Source organism: Cryptomeria japonica, chromosome 1, assembly GCF_030272615.1.
Source record: "Cryptomeria japonica chromosome 1, Sugi_1.0, whole genome shotgun sequence".
NCBI lineage: Eukaryota > Viridiplantae > Streptophyta > Pinopsida > Cupressales > Cupressaceae > Cryptomeria > Cryptomeria japonica.
Window position 1 is genome coordinate 221,599,459 of NC_081405.1, and position 24,365 is coordinate 221,623,823.

At 35.8% G+C, this 24,365-nt stretch overlaps 1 protein-coding gene across 1 annotated transcript; it reads left to right on the forward strand.

Annotated features, from left to right (window-relative positions):
* The first annotated feature begins 21,514 nt into the window (after positions 1-21,514).
* On the forward strand, positions 21,515-24,125 carry LOC131857122 (uncharacterized). Its single transcript, XM_059209228.1, has 2 exons — positions 21,515-22,774; positions 23,130-24,125. Exons 1-2 carry the CDS (start codon positions 21,515-21,517, stop codon positions 24,123-24,125), a joined length of 2,256 nt encoding a protein of 751 aa, XP_059065211.1.
* Positions 24,126-24,365: the final 240 nt, after the last annotated feature.

Genomic DNA, 24,365 nt, shown 5'->3' on the forward strand with positions numbered 1-24,365 from the left:
CAATCCGAACAAGTAAACTCAGAAGGAAACGACAAAAGAAGTTACTTGTAAGATTATTCCCATAGAGCAAAATGACAAATCTCTGAACTCGTCCTATATGTTGCAGAAACTTGTACGGGATTTTGCAGAGACTATATGGATGAGACCTGAAAAAAATGATTTTGAGGACGAAACATTGAATATCATGCCCCATGGTGGACACCAAAAATATGTGCGTGAAAAGTGGGCCTGTATCTGGAATACACAAAACTTCAATAAGTCATTAGATGTATGGTTAGTAAATCAATCAACAATGAATAATAAACCATCACAAAGTGACATATTTCCTTTTAGTAGATGGGAGTTTTAGTCTTGCTCTCAGATTTCTATACGCAATACTAGTGACTAGACAACACCTAAATGAAGGATTTGATTTGTATGAGTATGAAATTGAGCTAAATGGATGAAAGATTAAACTAGATATGATTCAAGCAATGTATCCATCATAAAAATAACATGATTCAAGCAATATGATTAAGCTAATTCAATTATTCTCAATGTGCAATATGATTCTAGAGCAAAAACAACATAATAACAATACAATCTACAGGGTTCTTGATTAGGAGATGAGAGCCTGAATTTATAGAAAATTCAGAAAGAAACCAACGACCAAGATCAAATGATGATGAGAGGTCAAGATTCTCCAAGAAGAAACACAATCCAGGTGAATTGATGCGATTGGCTGCATTTCTCAGTTTTAAAGGAAATTGAACTAAAATTAAGATAAAATAAAATAAAAACTGACTTATTCTCTATTTTATTCAAATTTGAGATTTAATTGTTTTAATTGGTTTTTTGAGATTTTCAATTTTTAATTTGATTTTCAAGATTATCTCCATTTGATTTCTTTTCTCAATTTTTAATTCTTTTTTTCCAATTAATTCCTTTTTTGATGATTTAATGGCAAATTGATTTTTTTAATTAAATATACTAGGATATTCAATTAAATAAACAGGATAATTGATTAAAATGATTTTCTTGGAATGATTAATTAATTAAATAAATATTTAATTAATTCAAGGTGATTTATTTGCCATGTGACATTGATGATTTAAGAAATTAATTGTGTGCTCAAGATTAATTTAATTGCCTTTGACTAGGACCTTAGTGATGAAATCGAGATTAGGGGGGCTATGGTTTTAGGTGACCATTTTTAGGGTATTACATTTGCCCCTCTTTGAATTGATGTGTGTGTAGCGCATTGATTCAAAAAAAATTTAATGTCGAAGAGATTATCAGTTCTTGAACTTTGATGGATCACAAACTGATGAAGAGTGAGATATTCAGCTTGATCACTCAATTTTGCTTTGATGGAATTGAAAGATTTATTTGTATGTGATAGGGAGGTTGGAATCATTTCCTTGACTTTTTTGAGAGAATTTATTTAATGTGCAATCCAGATGCATGTGTAATCTGTCCAAGGATATGAACGATAAAAAGGTCATTGTGGACAAGATAATCAATAATTGCATATAAAAAGGAACTCACTCTATTTTGCTTGTTGTGTTTATAAAAGGCTCAATGATGATAATTAAGCATACCAAATCCAGTGAATAAAGTTTAGGTTGCATTCATTCTAAATTTTTATGCATTTCAAGTACTTTCAGCATAATAACAATGATCTCTTTATCTTTTGAATGAGAGCCTGAAGCAATCATCATTTCCAAGCTAAGTGGTCCACTTTCTCATCATCGTTTCTCTGATCAAGTACTTGTGTATTGAGATGTTAGCTGCATACATGAGTATCTCATATAGATCCATACATTTCATTACACATTCATTTGCATTGATATTATTGCATGAAAAATAAATATTTGCATTACTAGTTACTCATTCTCATCATTTATTTGCATATGAAAAAGAAATAAAAACATCCATATTCATCAGCATTACATTCATCCATACTGAAAAATATATGCATACATATAGAATAAAGTATATAGAAAGACATCTCATAATCAACACAAGTATGATGAAATCAAATCAAGAGATCGTATATCTCGTCATAACCTCAGTGTCTAAGACTACAAATGATATCAACTGTCATATACAATGTATGTCACAGCAAGAATCACATAAACTTCAAAAATGGGGTATACAAAATAACATAGAGAATATCAAAGCCTAACTATGACCCTCTCTCTCATCACCTGATAGAGGAGGTGGTGCCTACTGCTCGTCGTCATGTCTGTGTGTCCTGTCTCCCTTAGATCGAGCCATATACTGAGAATACAACACAACTTGTTGTGCTACTGGAACCGCTACGCTATAAGCTTCCTGGCTCATTTGATGCAGAACCTCATGCTGGGAGGTAGCTAACTCAGCCCTCAATCCATGTATCTCTAGTCACGCTCGGCAACCCATGTCTGCGCAACTTCCAGTTGTGTCTAGAGAGTCCTCACTCTCCCTCTCAATGTATGGATCATCTCTTTTGGCGTCTGACCCTGAGGTATCTCCTCCTCTCCACCCTTTGCCTATTGATCCCTCTGTTGCCTCACCTGCCGAGGAGTCACTTGTAGACACTTAAATTAATTATTCTAAATAATTAATTTAATTACCTTGCATAAATTTATTAATTATGTCAATCCCTATTATTCTCAATATTAAATATAACTAATAGTGTCACTATAGTCTAATGATTGATTTATTCAATAAATCAATCTACCTTTATTCTTCTAAAGACCCTAAAATCAATTCTCTCCAAAATCCTCCTTTTAATTAATTAATTAATCCAGCTGATTCCTACAAATCACCTTTTTCCTAATCTATCATTAACCTAATGAATTCTTCTAGAAGCATCCTTAATCTCACTTGCCAATATTCTTCTAAATTTGTATTCCCTTCATTCATTCTCTCTCCTAGTCAAATCTTCCTACAAATCCCACTTGCCCTAATTTCACTTAATCACCTTTCTAATTCCTCTCCTAATAAGTTGCTAGTGGATAATCCTCATAATTAGCCACAAAGTCAACTTCTTATCTCCTCACCCAACCACTTTCCATAAATGAGCCTTCTCACTTCTCTCCATACAACATTCATCCAACCACCTTCCTTAAATACTCATTTCCTAGGTGAATGTAAGATTTTCAAAGATCTCACATTCCTCTAGACATCTCTTCCTCCAAGAAATTTTTAATTCCTCTTTATTCCTCCAATCCCTATGATCATCCTTTTTCAGGAATTTTTAATTCCTCATCCTCATTCCCCAAGGAATATTTTATTCCTTTCTCTTCCCTAGGTACATTAGGAAGTCTTCCCAATGAACCTTGAGGAGTGTGGAGACAAGAAAGGCCTTTATGGCATATCTCTTGCTCTCCACACTTGTCTTGTCATCCTTCATTGATCCATGTGTGGGCTCACACAAAATCTTGACCCTTCATCTTGGGTCAATCCTAGCTCTCCATTCCTTCCCCTCTTCTCCTATAAATTGAGGATTTCATTCCCTTATTCCAGATCTCTAAGTTAGCTAAGTTTATGTTGTCCAATTGAGTTTGAGAAATCATCCATAGCACCCAAAATCTACTCAAATTTCCATTTATCCCTCACTTAATCGAATCCCTCGTCCATTCCATCTCATCATCTTGTGTCCAATTAAGCTTTTTTGTCGCAGATATCAGAACAAAGCGAGCACCACAGGTACAGTGTGAACGACGGGAGTTTTAGCACTTGCATACGTGCTTTAGCTGCGAGTGTTCAAAAATTAAAATGTTAACCCTCCTTTTCTGCAGGATCCTAGGATAGCGTGACAGCCATTGAAACAACGCATCCCACAGCTGCATTTTCGCATTTCCTTTCAGTTTAATGTTTTGGTGTATTTTTTGTTTTTATTACCTAATTAATAGCAAACAATACTAGAAAGGGGAAAAATCCAAGGAAAAGAAAAAATTTGTTTCCTTAGTATAGTTTTTCAATCTTTTTATTCTGGATTTTCGATTCAGCACGAGTGCCAAGCGAATAGCATGAGCGCTTTAGTGGTTTGGCACTCATTTTCAAAATTTCAAATTTTTGGGTTTGTATTTGTTGTTTTCTTTTTTTTGCTAACCTATTTTAGTGCATATGCTTGCGTTTTAGCACTTCTGACTTTACATCATCGCGACCATGGGTATTTTCTCTTATCTTTAATTTTTCGCACAGTACCTATTGTTTTTAATTTTTTGGCCCTCTTTAGCGTGTACACAAGCGTTTCAGCACCTATACATGCGCTTCAGTGTGGGTGTTTGTATAATAGCACGAGCATTATATTTATAGACCTTTGTCTACTGATCAAAATTTAGAAGTTTTTGCAGGTTTTTCGATCAGTCCAAAACATCACCCTAGACTACTAACAGTTTTTTGGCAGCTCGCTTGCCAAATAATACATTGATTAAACTACTAATCATTTTATTTTGTGGGTTTATATGGAGATACAAACAAATATTGTGTCTTTTTTTTATCTTAGGCACCTAAATTTACTTAGGAAGGTAAAAGAATTAAAGTGCCTGATTTTGTTTGGGAAAAGTGTGAAAGTAGGAGAGTATGCTCTTGTCTATCTAGATAATCAGAAATACTGACCTTTGGTACTTTTCTAGTTTGTTGAGTGTTTTCCTTTAGTGGGCCTGCCCTCCCGATTTTCTTAGGCATTGGTAAGAGGGGAATGACCCAAGTGAGTACGACCAGACTTGGGCATTCCGACTCACTATAATAAATAGGCTTGTTGAGATGAAAGTTTCAGAGGATGGAGCTATTTGAGAATTCTCTCATATTTGGAATTTTTTAGGGCCTTTAGGTCTCAATCACGCTTGTGTGACTACATTTTTCTTAGTACTTTGTAGGGATATAGGCCTCAATCACGCTTGCACAACTACAAGGAGTAGTCTTCGAATGGAAATCCTTATTAAGAACTCTAGGATTAGAGGCCACCCAGTTCACCTCCAAAAGGTGGATAATCTTTGTGTAAGGGAGATAGTAACTCCCCCAAGAGACTTGCCATATCGTGCCCCCATTAGCATTTAGATTCGGCTAATAAGGTGTTGGGAATCCATTGCGGGAGACCCAATAACCTTATTCTGATTAGCTATTGGGTGTGTGTCTGAGTTAGCAAGCAAAGATTTTCCTCCTCAACCAATTCCTTAGACTAGCTTGATATACTTGATGTGCTTATTTGAATCAATGGCCAATGTGTTTGTTTTGTCTTCTTGCCAAGAGTAGAATTAGTCAACATCCTAGTCATTACCACCAAAAATAAACAAAAAAAAATCAAGTCTAGTCCAAGTCATAATCCTTAACCATCTTTGCATCATATTCAAGTTATACCCAAGTCATGTCCTAGTCACACAAAAAATTTAAACCAACATTAGTCAAAAGCCAATTCATAACAAACCCAAGTCTTCAAACTACGTCGGAACTCCATCCACCTCATGTTTCATAAGCCCAAGTTGTATAAGCATCCCAAGAAGTCAATCCACCAACCAATCAAGAAGAAGAATCTCACACAAACACAACTTATTAGATGTCAGAAGTTTTGGTATACCAACCACAAACTCTTGCTTAAACATAGGACCTTTTTGCACCATTACCACAATTACATCCATGGTCATATCAATGAGTTTGATGCTAGTGATTAATTAAGAGCATGTGCCCTCCATCAAGGTGTAAGTTTGTCTTTTAATACCAACTATCGTCAGAATCAGGGTGGTTGCATCCCTTCATACAGCTTGCCCTCTGAACCAATCTCTTATTGAGTCATGTCCATACCAAGAATAGCCTAGTCATCAAATTTCTTCTAATCATCACCATTATCTCTCTCTAATATTTCATCATCAATCCTTCCCAAGGACTTAACACATCAAGTGATCATCAATCAATCATCTTTAATCAAATCAAGCCTCGATCATCAAATCAATCCTCAATCAAATGTCCTCAATCAAATCATCCTTTTAATCCAATTAACCTCACGTTAAGGTTTTGTGCCTTGTGAAGTTTTATTTAGACCTCATCTCTAATCAATAAATCATTTGGCTTTGTGCTTGAAGAAGAATCCTCTCCAAGTACCATTTTCCCCATCCTTGAGTCGATCAAGACTCTTATCCCACGTCTTTTTTTTGCTTAGGATCATTAGTCAATCCTTAGTAAAAGCAAGACTTTGGTCATTATCCTAAGGTATAAATCTTACCCAACTTGGTTGTTACCTTGCTTGTGGTCTCATCAATCATCCCCCACCTAAAATCCTCATTTCAAGGACTAAGGTGCAATCTTAATCAAACCCATGTCCTAATCCAAGGACTCCATTAATCATTCAAATCCAAATCCAAATTAAATCCCAAAATCCAAGATCCTTGCTAAGTCCTTTCATCAAATCTCTTCTTCCTCTAATAAATCTTTCCAAAACTATTCTTGTAGGGTCACAACTCAATCTCAAAAATAAAATATGGTTGATCAACAATATGGAATGTTGGATATTAGTGTCCTATATCAAGACCCTACACAAGATCTTACACAAAGTGTGCAACCTAACATCCAAAATCAACCCCAAGAGGACCCTAATATGGTTGATAAAGATGAACTCTCTTTGGAAGTGCGATCATTTCTAGAAGACTCCTATAATCAAGAAATGATGGAGAAATTTATTCGACATAATCCTAGTGCTCTCCTAAAGACTCTTATTGAAAATGGAGCTCGCCTTCCTCTTGATTTTGATAGATCCATTCTTGATCAACAACCACAAGGATACCTTTCTCATACTCATATCATCACACCTATTCTCCAACCTCAATAAATTTCACCCCCACCCATTATCCAAACCCAGTCAATAATGTCTGCAGCATCCATCCCCATAATCTCTATTCCCCCTTCTTCTTTCTTAACATCCATGCCAATATCCAATCCGATCACGTCTATTCTCAAACATTATTCTATGCCATCTTCTTATACCCAACCACATATCTCATTCCCACAATCCTCCATTTCTCTTAGTAACACCGCTAACTTCGTCCAAGCTTCACTTCATCCTATCACAACAATTTGGGGGTCACAACCAATCATCACTCAAGTCCCCATAACATCAGTAATCACATCTCACCTTCGTACTTCTTCATCATACCAGTGCGTTAGCGGTAGCGGCCCATCTTCCATGACACCCAATTCTAGGGGAAAACACAATCCATAATGTCCAAAATCCATAGCAAGACATCATCAAAGAAATCCAAGACATGAAAAACATCATCAAAAATATGAAGGAAGGGACTAACAAGAGGAAACCTTACTCATTTGAGGAATTATATCCTTGTCCTTATGATCCGTCCATATTAGTTGCACCTTACCCACTAGGACTTGAGATGCCTAAGTTCATGAAGTATGAGGGTAAAGAAGACCCCCGAGACCATGCTCAAGAGTTTCACATCTTATGTCAAGAAGTCTCCTACACTGACTTGTACCTCCGAAGGCTCTTTCCTAAGAGTCTCACAGGAGATGCTCTTGCATGGTTCTCATCCTTACCTCGAGGTTCTATCACCTCTTTCTCAAACTTAGCAAAAAATTTTGTGGTTCACTATGCCTACAACATTGCCAATGATGTTTCCATGATGGAACTTTGTAACACGAAACAAAGGCCTAGAGAAAATTTTGCTAACTTCTTGCAAAGATGGTGACATCTTATCAAGAAATTCCAATGGGACATGCCAGAACAACATCAAATTGAATTATTTCAAAAGAATTTGGTGCCCGAACTATCAAGACCCTTGACATATTAATGTATCAAGTCTTTCCAAAACAATGACTGACAAGGGCCTAGACCTTGAGTGTGTCTTGTTAGAGGAAGGAACCTTAAAGCATTATCAAAAATCAAGTCAAAATTCTTCCTCCTATCATAATGATAAACCAAAATTTTGGTCCAAAAACAAGAACATAGTCAATGACGGTGTGACTAATGCAAAATGGGTCCAAATTTTGGCTTCTCCTCCAAAGCCTGCCACCAAAAATTGCCAATTCAACAACCAAAATAATTAAAATCAATCTCAAAAACCTCCTAACAATGTCTCAGTCCTAGGGCAACCACCCCGATCTAACAAAAAAACTCCAAGAGATTTTATTCCTCTTGTCAAGCCCATTGAGGTTGTGTTTCAAAAGCTTGTCCAAGAAGGCATAGTGGTCTTTCTGATAACTCACCCATTTGATCCCAATCTACCAAACCTAGGTGGTATAATGAGAATGAGTATTGTGAGTACCATCGTATCAATGGGTATGATACACAAAAGTGTATGAAACTTAAAATCTACATACAAGATCTCATTAATAGGGGTGATATTGAGGTACAAACTTCAAAACTTGGTAATAGTAATGACAAACTCAAAATGTACCAAGAACCCTTCCCAAAACATGATAAAGGTAAACGCTCATCATCTAACATTGTGAACTATGATTATACCAACCACATAACAGGTTTTGACTCCTTAGTAGGTCACATCGAGCCTGCAGATACTCATGCCAATGTCATAACCATCCAAGGAGCTAACCATTCCCCACCCCAAAATAGACCCAGGATCACTATCCAAGGTGATCCTGCTCCATCCTAGCCAAAAAGTCGACCTAATCCCTCCAAGATACTCATTCAAGGTGCCACACCTCCCTTTTCTCAGAATGACTGTAATGAAACTACTTGTCATGGGAGAGTAACTATCCAAGGAGTCCCTCCCATACCAAACCCTCCCCCCATGTCTCCCACTCATTGATATGACCTCCTTGACCATCTTGGAAAGACCCCCACACAGATCTCCATCCTAGAACTCCTCAAAACTTCTCCCGTCGACAAAGAATTTTGGAACAAGCCCTCTTAGAGTCTCGTGTTCCTGATAATATCAATGTTACATAATTCCAAGCTCTCATCATAAATTTGGTCACCCAGCAACACCTTGTGTTCACTTCCAACGACGCCCCCACAAAAGAAGGCCATAATAAACCTTCGCACATCAAAGTCATTATCCAAAAATACAAGGTTAAATGTATCTTGATAAATGGTGGATCGGGACTCAACCTGTGTACATATAAATTAATAAAACAATTGGGACTTTTGAAGGACTTGGTAGATATGTCAAGAAGAATCATAATAAAATCTTATGATGATGCAGAGAGAGTTTCAAAAGGAATGATCACCTTGCCTCTTCAAGTGGGCCATGTTACAATTGAGACTCCTTGCCAAGTCTTGGATCTTGACCTTCCCTATAATATTCTCCTCGGTCACCCATGGATTCATTCCTTGCAAGTCGTTCCTTTCAACTACCATCAATGCCTCAAGTTCCCTTACAATGGTAGAGAGATCACTATCAAAGGTGATCCCCAACCTTTCTAGTATTGCAAGCTCTTATAAGGGAAGCATCCATATCATTTCCCGTTAAGTAGACCCACCTCCACTCCTCCATCTGATGCATCAAATGTTGCCTCCACCTCATCTCAAGAAGAACCCAAAGTCAATATCCTAGACAATGGTTGTGAAGAATATAAACTCGAGGATGTCTTATTAATAGGAAATATCCCTTTGTCTCCTAAATCATTTGGCAAGCCCAAAGAAAACAAAAAAAAGCAAAAACCTTTATATAGTGTAAAGATACCACATTCAAACAATGGAGCCCACTTGATGAAGAAAATCTTGAGTCAGATGTTTCTTCATGGTTGTACCAAGAAGAAGATAAGGATCTAACAAAAATACCCAAGAAAATGTATCCAAAAGCATCAACCATAGTGGAGAAGATGGGATATAAAGGACATGGCCTAGGGCTAGAGGAGAAAGGAATCAAAGCACCAATAAATCCCATCACATACAAACATAACAGGGGCTTGGGTTATACTACAGTGCCTAAAATCACTATCACGGGTGCCCCTTCAAGTTCTACTTTGGATGTCAAAGACTCTGATGAAGAGGAGTTCCATGAAATGCCTTACGAACATCTTCTTTGACACCTTCTTTGACACCCATGTCAATACCATTACCCCTATAATCTCCCCCACTTCACAGGAACTACAACTTGTCCACCCTGAGCTCATAGAATAGGACCAACGAGACAAACCCACTTTAGATGTCTGCGTCGATGATAACATTCTCATAGCTCTCCTAACTATGTCTAATCTGGAAGACTGCAACAGAGTGCACAGGATTCAACTACACAAAAAAAGGACACTTTGGTAGTCAAGTCAATACCCTCAATCGCAAAAAAGACATAAGAAGAAAAATCATGATTCCTTGGCTGAAAACCTCTTCGAGGCACCTTTGGATGAAGAAAAAGTATAAACAAAGGGTGTATTCAAAACTGAAAACCTAGAACAGACACTTGAGGATGAGGGCCTTTGCCTCTCTACCATTGGTCCTCTTCAATAGGACAGGTCAAACTTGTTAATAGAGGAAACAAATACTATCAATATGGGCACCATAGATACCCCAAAGAATGTGCTCATTGTCAAGTCCCTAACAGATCAAGAGAGATAGGACATCATCAATTTCCTCATAGAGACAAAAATCAACTTTGCTTGGTCCTATGATGATATGCCAGGTCTAGATCCTGACTTGGTGGTTCATAACCTTGTTGTTCGGCTAGATGCAAAACTAGTAAAGCAGAAGTTACGCAAGATACACCCACACATTGCACTCCTAGTTAAAGAAGAACTTCAAAAAATGTTGGATGCAAGATTCATCAAACCCATAGACTACCCCGAATGGGTATCCAACATTGTACCTATTGGCAAACCTATTGGGGCCATCTGCATCTATACTGATTACCAAGATTTAAACAACGCTTTCCCTAAGGATGATTTCCTGCTCCCCAATATAAACATGATTTTAGATCTCACAGCGGGGCATGAAATGTTGTCACTTATGGATGGATTTTCCAGATATAATCAAATCAGGATCACGAAGGAAGATCAACACAAAAATGTATTCACAACACCATGGGGCACTTTCTATTACCGGGTCATGCCTTTTGGTCTCAAAAATGTTGAAGCTACGTATCAACGTGCAATAACCACAATTTTTCATGACCTCTTGCACAAAGTCATGGAGGACTACGTGGATGATCTTCTAGGAAAATCAAAGACAAGGCATGAGAAAATCCCTATCTTAAGGTAGATCTTCAAAATATCAAAAAAGTACAAACTGTGTCTCAATCCTAAGAAATGTGTCTTTGGTATCACATCGGGAAAATTGCTAGGTTTCATTGTTTCCCATAGAGGCATCGAGGTTGATCCTACAAAGGTGCAAGATATCTTGGAAATGCCTCCCCCAAAGACCCTTCAGTAGTTGCATAGCCTCCAAGGGAAACTCCAATCTATCAGGCCCTTCATTTCACAACTTGCAGATAAATGCCATCCATTTGCACACTTATTGGACAAAGACATAAAATTCAAATGGGACTTCCTGTGTCAAAAGGCTTTTGAAAAACTCAAAGAATATCTTTCCTCACCTCTAGTTCTTATGCCTCCTACTCCTAGAAAGCCACTTCTTTTGTACATCTCTTCTACTGCAGTGGCATTGGGGGCATTGTTGGCACAGATAGATGACTAAGGAGCATGCTATTTACTACATCAGTCGAACACTTGTAGGATATGAGCTTAATTATACTCCCATTGAAAGAGCATGCTTAGCACTGGTTTTTAGTACACAAAAACTCTGGCACTACATGCTCAACAACAAAACAAAACTGATTGCTAAGATTGACCCTCTCAAATATGTTCTGTCAAAAGTTGCCCTCATTGGCAGAATGGCTAAAAGGGTCATGTTGTTAAGCGAGTTTGACATTGAATATGTGGACAGAAAAGAAATCAAAGGGCAGGTAATAGCAGACCAACTAGCCGATGCTCCACTTCCAAGTGACCATTCAATCCTTACAGAATTTCTAGATGAATTCATAATGACTGTCACCACATCCTCCACATGGCATTTGTACTTTGATGGTTCTTGCACCCAAAATGGATCAGGGGCAAGAATATTGTTGATCACACCTTAAAGAGATTGCATCCCAAAATCATACAAGATAGCCTTTACATGTACCAACAACATCACAGAATATGAATTATTGATTACTGGACTATTCTTGGCTATCCAATGGAAGATATTGGAATTACATGTTCATGGTGATTCCCAACGTATCATCAAACAAGTCAATGATGAATATCAAACAAAAGATGACAAACTTCTTCCTTATCAAAGTATGGTTGAAGATATCAAGTAGCATTTCACATCAATTAAGTTTGATCAAATCTCAAGGACAAACAACAAAGCCTCAAATACAATGGCCACCATTGGCTCCCTCCTTCAGATGCCCGCAAATAGTCAAAAGTGTGAATTCTCGGTCGAGCAATTATTCATATCGGCATATGATGTACCCGAGTCTGAAATGGTGTGTGTACTCATTGGCCCTGAATCCTCTTAGTATCAAGAGACCTTCACCTACTATAAAACAACAACCTTCCCCCACACCTTACCAAAACCCAACAACAAACCTTCATTCGCCGATGTTCTCATTACACTATCCTTGAAGACACCTTGTTTAAAAGGCATTTCAATAGTTCCCTCCTAAGGTGTTTAGACAAACAAGAGGTTGAATGGGCACTAGATGAAGTGCATGCAAGTGGGATCACTTTGGCTAAAAATATCTTGCGAACGGGATACTAGTGGCCTACAATGGAAGTAGATGCATACAATTATGTGAAGAAATGTATACCTTGCTAGAAACATGGTGACAAGATCCATGCGCCATCACAAGAATTATAGTCATTCATTACACCCTGTCCCTTCTCATAGTGGGGGCTCGATCTCATTGGGGAAATCCACCCTACATCCTCTAATAGCCACAAGTTCATTATCACCGCCACTGAATACTTCACCAAGTGGGCGGAGGCTATTCCCCTTACCTTCACTACTGGTAAATAGATCTCCAAATTCATCTTGAACTACCTGATCTGTCGATATGGAATACCCAAAGTTATCATCACAGATAATGGCAGACCATTCAAAAACTAGGATGTTAAAGAGCTCTGTCAGAAATTCAATATCCAACACCGCTTCTCCACCCCCTATTACCCACAAGGTAATGGCCAAGTTGAGGCTTCTGACAAAACCTTGATCAAAATCCTCAAAAAGACAGTCAATGAAGTTGGTCATGATTGGCACCTTCAACTCCATCCTACTCTATGGGCTTAACCCACCTCCATTTGCACACCCACAGGCACCACCCCATACTCCCTTGTTTTTGGTTCCAAAGTTGTCCTCCCCCTTGAGATCAAGATCCCCTTCCTAAGGGTGTCACTATAGAATATTCTCCTAGATGAGGAATACAAAGTTGCTAGATTACAAGAGCTAGAACTATTGGATGAAAGGCACCTCAAGGCCCTAAATCATCTCCAGGTATATGAAAATCGCCTACGCCTAATTTACCACAACAAGGTCAGAACTCGATAATTTGAACTTGGTGATCTTGTTCTCATGGAAAATCAAATAAACCTTCAAGAAAGAGAGAAAAAAGGCAAGTTCAAGCCTAACTGGCTTGGACCATATGTTATCATAGCAAAATATGGATTAGGGGCATATCAGTTGACCACTCCTGAAGGAGACCCCTTGGATGAACCAATGAACATCATGCACTTGAAAATATTTTATGCGTAGTCCTCTGAAGGGTCATCAATTATCAAAAAAATCAAAAATTCCAAAAAAAAAAAGTAAAGAAAAATCAATTCGTCCATTAGTGAAAACCACTTTGTGGTGCTATGGGAAAGTACCTTGGTAAAAACCTACATGTACGCACTAAGGTACATAATCTAAGATCCATCGTATATCGGGCCAATGCTCCATCACCTCACATCCATAATCCTCGCTATCTAAGTTGCTCACCACGACATTCCTCCACTCATGCCAGAGTAACCACACGTGTGATGATGAGTCTTTGCTAAAATTATGAATAAGGATTGTCCCATCAAAATGAGCTTTTGTCTCCCATTTCTTGAGCTTGTCCTGCTGTGTGAGTTTCATCAAGTCTTGAGGTCTATCTCGAGTCCACAAGTTAGACTTTAGGTTCATCTGGTCAATTTCCTAGTCTAAATCCACTCACCCTATCCTTTTTCCCTAGGGATGAATCCTTCCCTCGTCTAGTAGATTAGTCCTACATCCTAATCCTACTCTTGGCAAGAGACATCAATTGGTCATGCATGTGTGACTTGTTTGATTTTTAGGATTTTCATTTTTGACTAGCATTTGTTGTCCTATGACTGCATCTATCTACGATTGTCTGGATCTTCCATATCTGGGTATGTTTACAATAGGTGCATACTGGAGCATATTTTCATGGCATGATGTGTTCTGGATCTCTCTTGTACGAACTGATGACCTGGTATTATTGTTTATCAACACTTAGTTTTTCGTGTACAAGGGATATTGGTGTGCTTGAAGGTTTCCTTGCACGTACCCACAAATTTGTATTAGTGTTCCTCAACACTTGCATAGTTGTGTGTAAGGAATTCCTATTTGCTTGTGAGTCAGTCCACGCCTTGGGTTTCTCATGGCATCCTGGTTTCTATAATTAGTGGTGCGGTTTACCTAAGGCAACATCAAATTAGGTTAGCTCTCCACATGTTTTGTGCACAATTCCGCACCCCCCCCCCCCCCCCCCCACATCATTCCATACATACCTAATTCCCCCCACCTTACAATAACCTTATGAAGTCTTCAATCTCCCCCCCCCTATTATTCTATTTTCTTTCTAAGATCATTATACTATTGTCAGCATATTCACAAAAACATTCATTTACATTAATTACGTCGAGAGGCGTAACCTACAATGGCATCATATAAGGGTCATTAGACTTGTCGATGTAAGAAAAAAGAAATGATCCATATTCCTGTCAGTTACAAACACATAACAATTATAAAGGGTTACAAAGATGCAGCCAACTGGAAAATTAACGCATTGAAGTTCAAGAGTCATTGATGTTTGCATACCATTGTTGTTTAAAACTCTTCACCGTTTATTCTACCCTCACTGTTTCTGCACAAACAATTATGCTTGAAGTTCAAGAGTCATTGATGTTTGCATACCATTTCCATTTAAAACTCTTCACTGTTTATTCTACCCTCACCGTTTCCGCACAAACAATTATGCATAAATAATCGGAGGACCTACAACTTCTCGTGTGATACGATGTTTTCCATGAAGACATATGCCTTTATTTTATTTGCCTTATAATAGCTTTTAAAAGCATAACGTTTGATATAAATTTATTTTAATTATATTTTGAGTTTTAAAAATAATTCCGACAGTTTCAAACGCATGACAATTAACGCATCCAAGAGGAGAGGCATTTTTCTTTATAGGTGATTCCTCTTAAATTTTTGTTTGGTTTGTAAAGAGATCCTGAGCTGGTGAAAAGAATTGGTGCTGCCACGGCTTTGGAAGTTCAAGCTACAGGAATTTCTTATGCATATCATCTTTGGTTTGCAGTTGCAGCCCCCTGAAAACCACCGAAAGGGATTTCCTTTGTAGCAGGACAGTAAGATTCTATCACATTTGATCGTACAGTTCATGGTTTCATAGGTAAGCCCTACAACATTTAGTATTTATCTTTTGGTCATTTTTGTTGCGGTCAAAACAATTTTTTACTAGAGTTTTTTTCTATTTTAGCGGTAATAACAATTTGTGACTGAAATTTCGTTGAATTTTTATTTTTTTTCAAAACTCTGTTAAAGATTTTTTTTAGATTTCAGAGTATTTTTACTGTGATTCTCTATGTTGTAGCAGATTCAATATTTATTTAGAGATTTATTTGTATACTATTGTATACACATGTTTCCTGCTCTAAAACCACCACCATATGATTCCTTGTAATTTTTACTGCTTGGAATTTGGATTCAGTAGTAAATTCAAATATACATCTGTGAAACTCATAGTCCCATATAATAACTTTATTAGGGGGACAGTGGATGTTGTCTTCACTTCCAACAAATACTAAAATTTTGTTTGCATAATACATCTCCACTATGCTGATCCCTCCATGACCAAAATATCCATTGAAGACCTCTTCAAAAGGATCACACTTGTAGACCCTGATGCCTTGATCTGTTCCACAAGTAAAGCAGGTAAAGTTATGGTTGAAAGTTACAGTGAATAAGGTGGTTTCTGCATTTTTGTTGAGCTGTCACTGAAACTGGAGAGAATTTAATTGCGGACTGCAAGTACCCTTAGGTGGTGCACATGTTTCTGTGGATCTTTCATATTCTGAATGAAATGTCAGAGTTATCAAAGATATACTGTGATCTGTTTTAGATGATTGGTTCTTGTCAGGAGTATGAAAACGGCGTGCAAATAAACATGTTGATGTTCTGAAAGGTAGATTGCAAGTCCTTTCAGGAAACTGGGTTGTGTAGACTCTTGTTGAAGGAGTAGGAGACAATGTTGTCACCATCAAGGAATTTTCTTTTTGGCTCAATGGGAACTTTAGTAGTATGCAAAATGTGTTTCTGGAGGTAGATTATATGTACTTTCAGGTGAATGGATATTGTCATGAGTTTCAGACACTCTTGCTGATGGTGACAGTGCTGAAACTCCAGTCATTAAGTAATCATGGCTACTACAAATTGTTTGAGGCTGCTCCTTATTGTCTGGAGTTTTAGGCACACTTGTATATGTAGCATCAAGTGGTGAGTTATTTTCATGAGTGTCTTCAACACTTAAGAACTCATCTGTCACTGCTTTCAATGATGCAATTTGTAATTGATCTGCATTTATAGTAAGCTCAGATACTGAATGCTAATCAAGAGGCATGGTCACGTTAATGCAAGTAGTATCAAGTGGAGAATTACTTTCAGGAGTGTCAAAATCACTTTGACAATTATATGCCACTGCTTTTAATGATGCAATTGACATTTTCTCTCCATTTATGTCAGGCTCATTCTGAATGCTGATCTCCTGCCTTTATGCCAAGCTCAAACTCTGAATGCTGATAAAGAAGCATTGTGGGTTTTTTAAAAGTAGTATCAAGTGGGGATTCAACTTCGGGAGTTTGCAAACTCTTATGAACTCAGATGCCACTGCATCTGATGATGTAATTGACAATTGCTCTTCATTTATGTTAAACTCTGAGTATAAATGTTGATCTTCTGCATTTATACTAAGCTCAGACTCGAAATATTTATTTTTACTGTGATTCTCTATGCGTTAATTTCTTAAATGATGTAGCATAGCATTCTGCAAAACCTCAATAGCATATCTATGTCTACCATAAATGGCATAGGTCTTGGCATAGAGATAATAGCCGTTGTAGATTATCTCAATTACTTTTGCTCTCTTAGTCATATATAAAGAAGGATTTTCTCCATCTCCTGCACAAGGAAAAATGATCCACATGTATTGGTTTTTGATAGCATAACAGAGAGATCAGACCAACGCACAAATAGAAAAAACACAACTTGGGTAGAAAATGATCCGTATAGATTTCTGAGAGCACAATGATTAAATTAGACATCTGAGAAGATAAAACCTATTGAGGCTAAAGAAATGGTGTTTGTAGTCATATGTAAATGTAATATGCTAACACTAGGACATGCAAACATTAATATGAAGGCACTCAAATCCACATGTTTGCAAATATCTAATTGTTGGACATAGGATTCTGGTTGTACACCTAGCATCTCTTAGGCATGGCTCAATTGAGGAATGAGGAATTCCTATCTAGCTTGGTAAAAAAGTAAATGACCAGTAACCTAGAATTGCAAATTATCTATAACAAATTAAATTTTCTAACATTGAAATGTCATTATAGTAAAAAATTTATATATTTTATCTGGTAGGCAATGCCGCCAGTTAGATGTTATTGCAATTTTGTTAAAAAATTTATAAAAGTAGAATGTTTATTCCTTATTTGGAAGGCAATGCCGCCAGTTGGATGTTATTGTAATTTTATGAATGAATTTATAAAAGTAGAATGTTTATTCCTTATTTGAAAGACAATGTCGTCAGATAGATGTTATTGTAATTTTGTGAATGAATTTATAAAAGTAGAATGTTTATTCCTTATCTGGAAGGCAATGCCGCCAGTTAGATGTTATTGCAATTTTGTAAAGAATTTATAAAAGTAGAATGTTTATTCCTTATCTGGAAGGCAATGCCGCCAATTAGATGTTATTGCAATTTTGGAAAGAATTTATAAAAGTAGAATGTTTATTCCTTATCTAGAAGGCAATGTCGCCAGTTAGATGTTATTGTAATTTTGTGAATGAATTTATAAAAGTAGAATGCTTATTCCTTATTTGAAAGGCAATGTCGTTAAATAGATGTTATTGTAATTTTGTGAATGAATTTATAAAAGTAGAATGTTTATTCCTTATCTCGAAGGCAATGCAGCCAGTTAGATGTTTTTGAATAATTCAATTAGTGTTATAATTAGTTCTATATTTAATTTTTATAGTTAGGACGAGGATTACTATCACAAATCAACTAGGGTTTTTCAATAATTCAATTAGTGTTATAATTAGTTCTATATTTAATTTATGCTAATGATAAATTGTAATTATAATATTATATTATTTTTTAAAAAAGATAAATAAATTTGACAAAATTTATAAAAACATATAACATAATTTTAACTTAAATAAAAAATGTAGATTGAAAAAGAAATTGACAATTATGATTATAGTTGAATATTAACAAGATGGATAAACTTTGGTACAAGAACATATAGATTTTTTATTTCTATATGTTCTTGTCCAAATTTCATGCATTTTGTTAATATTTTATTTCTTTTCCAAAATAAATTTAAAACTAAACTAAATTTTATTTCGTTTAGTTAGATTACATTATTTACTTATTCTCAAATGTAGCGCCATCAAAGAACAATGATTTACTGACTTCACCATTTCAATTTAGGTATTAGTTGCATGATTTTTCTTAAAGTAAGTTTATAATAAAAATTATTATAAAGATAAATAAATAAAATCAACAAATTTCTCAAAAAACATAAAATTATTAACTTAATGAAAAAATATAGATAGAAAATTAAATTGACAATTAGAATTATAGTTCAATAAGTTTAACTATAGTTGTTCCCATCTACCAATAATTCTTTGATTTTTCATTTTAGGTCATGGAAAACCTACAAGGAATAGAAATAATTGATGTTCCAGATTCTGAGTCTAAGGTCTCCGTTACAAGTTCCACTTTATCAAGTGTTAATTTCAATGACGTCAATGAAACAAAACTCCAAAAACTGGCAAGAGATGTAAGTAACCAATGTAATGAATTTATCTAGAGGCTCATACTCACAAGCTCTCGTATACATGTTGTTGAAGGCGAAGATGTTACCGAAATTCTAGAAACTGTTGATATCTTTCGCACCACATTTGTCAAATATGCCAATTTTGGGGACTTTGTTAAATAATTTTTTTATGGTGAACAGTATGATATGCATTGCTCTACTCAACAAGCCGAACGCATTCAACAATTTCTTAAGGAAATGTAATGCAAAAATGTTTGTAGTAGCTTGAAAGTAACAATTTTGTATTGAAAATACAAATAATATGCATTGCTCTACTCAACAAGTCGAACGCATTCAACAATTTCTCAAGGAAATGTAATGCAAAAATGTTTGCAGTAGCTTGAAAGCAACAATTTTGTATTGGAAATATAGATAAGATTTTGTATTTATTAATATACAAATAAAATTTTGTATTTATTAAAATACAAATAAAATTTTGTACTTATTAATGTACAAGATACTTTTTTGTATTTATTAAATATAAAAATAAATTTTTGTATGAATATATTATATTTTATCCGATATTATATTTCTCAATAAAATGCACTACACTTACTCATATTTACTCTTTAACGTTACTATTGAAAAAATCAACCCATAAGTCATAAATAAAAAAATAATACTGAAATCTTGAGTTTATAAAAGTGATATTAATAAATACTTTTTTTGATAGCGAATATTTATTTAATGAGCTATCATATTCATTGTGGGAAAAACAAAATATTGCTGACATTAAAAAAAGTTGGAATAGTGGATGAAGGAATCCACTGAATTTAAATATAAATTGGGTAGAAGAAGATGTGGATAACACTCTAACAACTACTCACTCAGAAAGTTTAGACATAGAATCGAAATTATGGATATCACAATTAGAAGTTCAGTACAAAGAACAATGTACAAGGTTTATGTAAGGGTGGATTTATCAACTTCACGGAACATCAAATTAGTCTAACAACATAGTTTTAAACATTAAGTGTTTTCTTCACTTATTTAGTTAAATCTATAATGAGATAAGCACATTATTGCAATCTTCAATTTGATATTACTCAAAACAGGAATAGGCCTGTAGACCCATTTAATTATTTTTTATTGAACTATGTTTCCAGCATTTATAATAAAAGTATGCATTTTTCATATATTTTTGTCTTCACTCGTCTTAGAATTTTTATTTTTAATTTATTATTTCTAATAATATCAAACGATTTGTATTTGTATATTTCCCATTTATTTAAGTTCTCTATGTGTTTGATACAGTAGCTATAGTTCGACCAAGGAAACACTTCTTCGAGACCGAAGAGAAAAGAAAACAACAGAGAGAATATCAACGAGAATATCATAGGCGACGTATGCAACAAATGATAGATGCTCAAATGGATGAGTCTACAAGACAAATAAATAAAGAAGATAGAGAAAGATGCGCTAAATATATAGCAGAAATGACAAATGAACAGTTACAAGGTGAAACAATACTAGAGGAAAATTTTAATAGGAATATAGTCAATCAAATACATAAGCATTGCTCTCATTCTGAGCAACATAGAAACATAAATAGAATACATGTCAACGCATATCTAAGGAGGCTCACTCACAGGAAGTCATAAGAGATCCAAATTATGATGAGGTGTGTCCTATACATACTGAGGCAAGAGTAAAAAGTAATCCCCAACTAGGGGAAACACAACAAATTAGGGATCATGAAAATATCAAAACGAATGTGCACAAAGTAGCTTTTCAAAGGAATGTAGAAGAGGAAGGGCCAAGTTCAGCAGAACATGTCGGAGAAACACCTAAAAATGTAAATCAACAGGGACAACAATTCACTATTGAATCATTTGAACATGACATCCCAAATGCCAGTAAATTACTAGAGACTAATTTCATAAAATTTCAAATGGCATTTCGTAATAAATTAGATAGGTTGGCATCACCAACAATGTGTCATATTTGTCAAGAATCTTATATTGGAATCTGTGTCTCCCGTAGTCCCCAAGGGCCTATTTGTACTAGATGCAGACAAGAAAAAGGCAACCATAGATTTTCATCTGAAAATAATATGGATCCCGGGCCCCAACCAACAGAATTGGCAAATTTATCTCAAGTGGAAGAAATGCTAATTGCACGCATTAGCCCAATTTTGTAAGTGACACATGCAACTGGTGGTCAGTTCAAATACAAAGGACAGACAATAAGCTTTCCACAGAATATTGAAAATATGGCCAAAAAATTGCCACATTTAGTTAAAGATCTTCCATTGATTGTAGTTCACAGAAAGGATCAACGTGGGACAAGCTATAATTTCACAGTATATAAATATTGTGTCTACATAGCCCTACGATACAAAATTCAACATGATAAGTTTTACTCTAATGTAATTGTTGATGAAAATGCTCTAGACAATATACCGCCAAATTTAGATCATAATGTTTTTAATGAGTTAAGAACTTTGCATATGGAGTTTGATTCTGATAGAAATGAAGTTGTTTTTGTGGGCCCCCTTATGGAGACAGATGAGAGAAACATAATAGAGTGTACAACATCGATGGCATCCAAACCACCAAATGCCCAAAGGGAAATGGAGTTGATCTGTGCATGGGTCAACAATCCTAATGTAGACCCAACAACAATGATGGATTGGCCCATGATCGGTGCATCTCCCATAAATGAATATACAACGCCAGGATTTCTCAACATGACTTTCCCATCTTTATTTCCCAATGGTAAATGTGATTGGTTGGAACCGAGACTAAGGAAATTACATCTACATGAATTTGCCAAGCACCTCCTACGATACAGAGATAATAGATTCTGTAAGCATCCAAGATTTCGTTATTATATGATGAACATGATTATGAGACATCGAGCACATAGCTCCACAGTTGTTTGTGTAAAAAGAAGTTTGCATGAAATGCCAATCACAATACAGGAGTTGTGTGAACACATGGACAACACACCACATTCGCATCTAGCAGATAGATTGATGCGATTTGGAACTAGTTTAAGAGGAACAAGATCTTATTGGATAAAGTGTCGAGCAAAATTAACAGACATGCTTCACCAAATTGGAAGACTAACAATATTTTTCACATTAAGTGCAACAGACTTGTATTGGCCAAATTTGCATGTATTGATGCCCGAAACACCACCAAACAATCCACGAGAAGCACAACTATGGAGAAAAAAAAATGTCATCGATTATCCTCACATTGTTTCACAATACATGCATTCACAATACTCAACTTTCAGGAAAGAGGTCCTCGACAAGGGCATGAATGTCAAAGACTATTGGTGTAGATACGAATGGCAACATAGGGGATCCCCACATGTGCATGGTTTTATATGGTTAAATGGAGCACCAAATATGGATAATATTGATTGGAATAATCCAGATCAATTGTACTATGTTGAATCATATCTACATGATTTAGTTCATGCATGTAACCCTCGACAAGACACACGCCTCCGAAACATACAGGTACGATTACAATAAATTAGCAAATCAAGCCCTTTTCATATTATACACAGTTTAAAATAAGTACAAATAGAGATTGACAATTTGTAATCCACATTCTAGGTATATTGAAATTTCAATCTACACCCATGTCTAAAAAACACAAGACAACTGGCAGAAACTTCTCTCCATGATGACTATGATGAGGTTTTGAATACTGTTCAAAGACACACAATGTGTCGAGAGGGTGCATGTCTACGCAAAAAAAGAGGGAAATTGGTTTGCAGGTAAATATTTCCTAACCAATTTTATTCATTTCAAATGTAAATATTGTCTATCTTGAATATATTACTTTGTTTACTGATAAAATATGTGAAAGACATATAGGTATAATGCTCCATGGCATTTAAATTTAGAAGCTTCTAGAATTTATAAAGACTTAGAAAGTGGTGAAATGAAATTTGATCCATTCAGAAATGATGACAGAGTTAACTCATATAATCGATACATACTCCAACTATGGAGAGAAAATATTGATTGGCAACCTATTATGTCAAAACATGTTGTAACTCAATATATTGCAAAGTATGCAGCCAACGCTGAAAAAAGCTCAAAAACATACCATCAGATGTTATTACAGTTAGCAAATATAGAAAATCCTGATGATTTAGTAGCAAAAGCATATAGAAGGCTTCTTACCAAAACACTAATAGAAAGGGATATTGGAGTCCAAGAAACAAGTCACATGCTACTAGAACTTCCATTGGTACAAAGTGGTAGAACATTTGTCAACTTAAATGTTTCAAGGGAAGTATTCAAACGCGTAGACTTAAATACTGATGATGACAATGAAGAACATACCATATCTTTCATCGATGCATATAGGAACATGCCACAAATTTTGGAAGTTGTGTGCCTTATTGATGCTGCAAAATCATGGATATATAACAGAAAAAGAAGAGGAGAGAACAAATGGAGTCCAAGGAAAGTCGCTGCTATTGTAAGAGTATTTCCTAGATTCCAATCAATTTCTGCACATCACTCAGAAAAATGGATTGATTTTTTCTCTTCAGAATTGTTGCTCTATAAGCCTTTTCGTGAAATTCACACAGATATTGGCCACAATGATGAATCAATAGTTGCAAAATGGGATAACTTTAGATATAATCAATGGCACCTGGAAAGGAGAGGAGATATTGAAAATAGTGAAAATGAGGCTGATTCAGAATCTGAAGACAACAATGCCCAAAGTACTACCACAGAGAATGAATGGGAAATTTTATCTAGACTTCATCATGGGCAGATTATGCAAGTTTCAGAAATAGATATGTTGGGCAGAAGAGATATAGATCGACAGACAGACTGGTGTCAATAATTTCAAGGTGAACAATACACAAATGAAGCTACAAATTTCATTAACATAATCAGAAATAGCGGTTATCTTATTCATGATGATATACCACAATGTGTGGACTATGGAAACCTCAGTGACAAACAAAACAAAGCAGTCAACATTATAATGTCCCACTATCATACATATCAAAATGTATCGCCCTTATATATGATAATTGAAGGCACGGTAGGAATAGGTAAGTCATACTTGATCGGTGCAATA

What these genes read in the sequence shown, in the direction of transcription:
- LOC131857122 (XM_059209228.1), top strand. Translation starts at nt 21,515, where the DNA reads ATGGCCAAAAAATTGCCACATTTAGTTAAAGATCTTCCATTGATTGTA. An exon ending in CACGCCTCCGAAACATACAG is followed by an intron (nt 22,775 to 23,129) that starts GTACGATTACAA and finishes AATATGTGAAAG; the next exon opens with ACATATAGGTATAATGCTCC.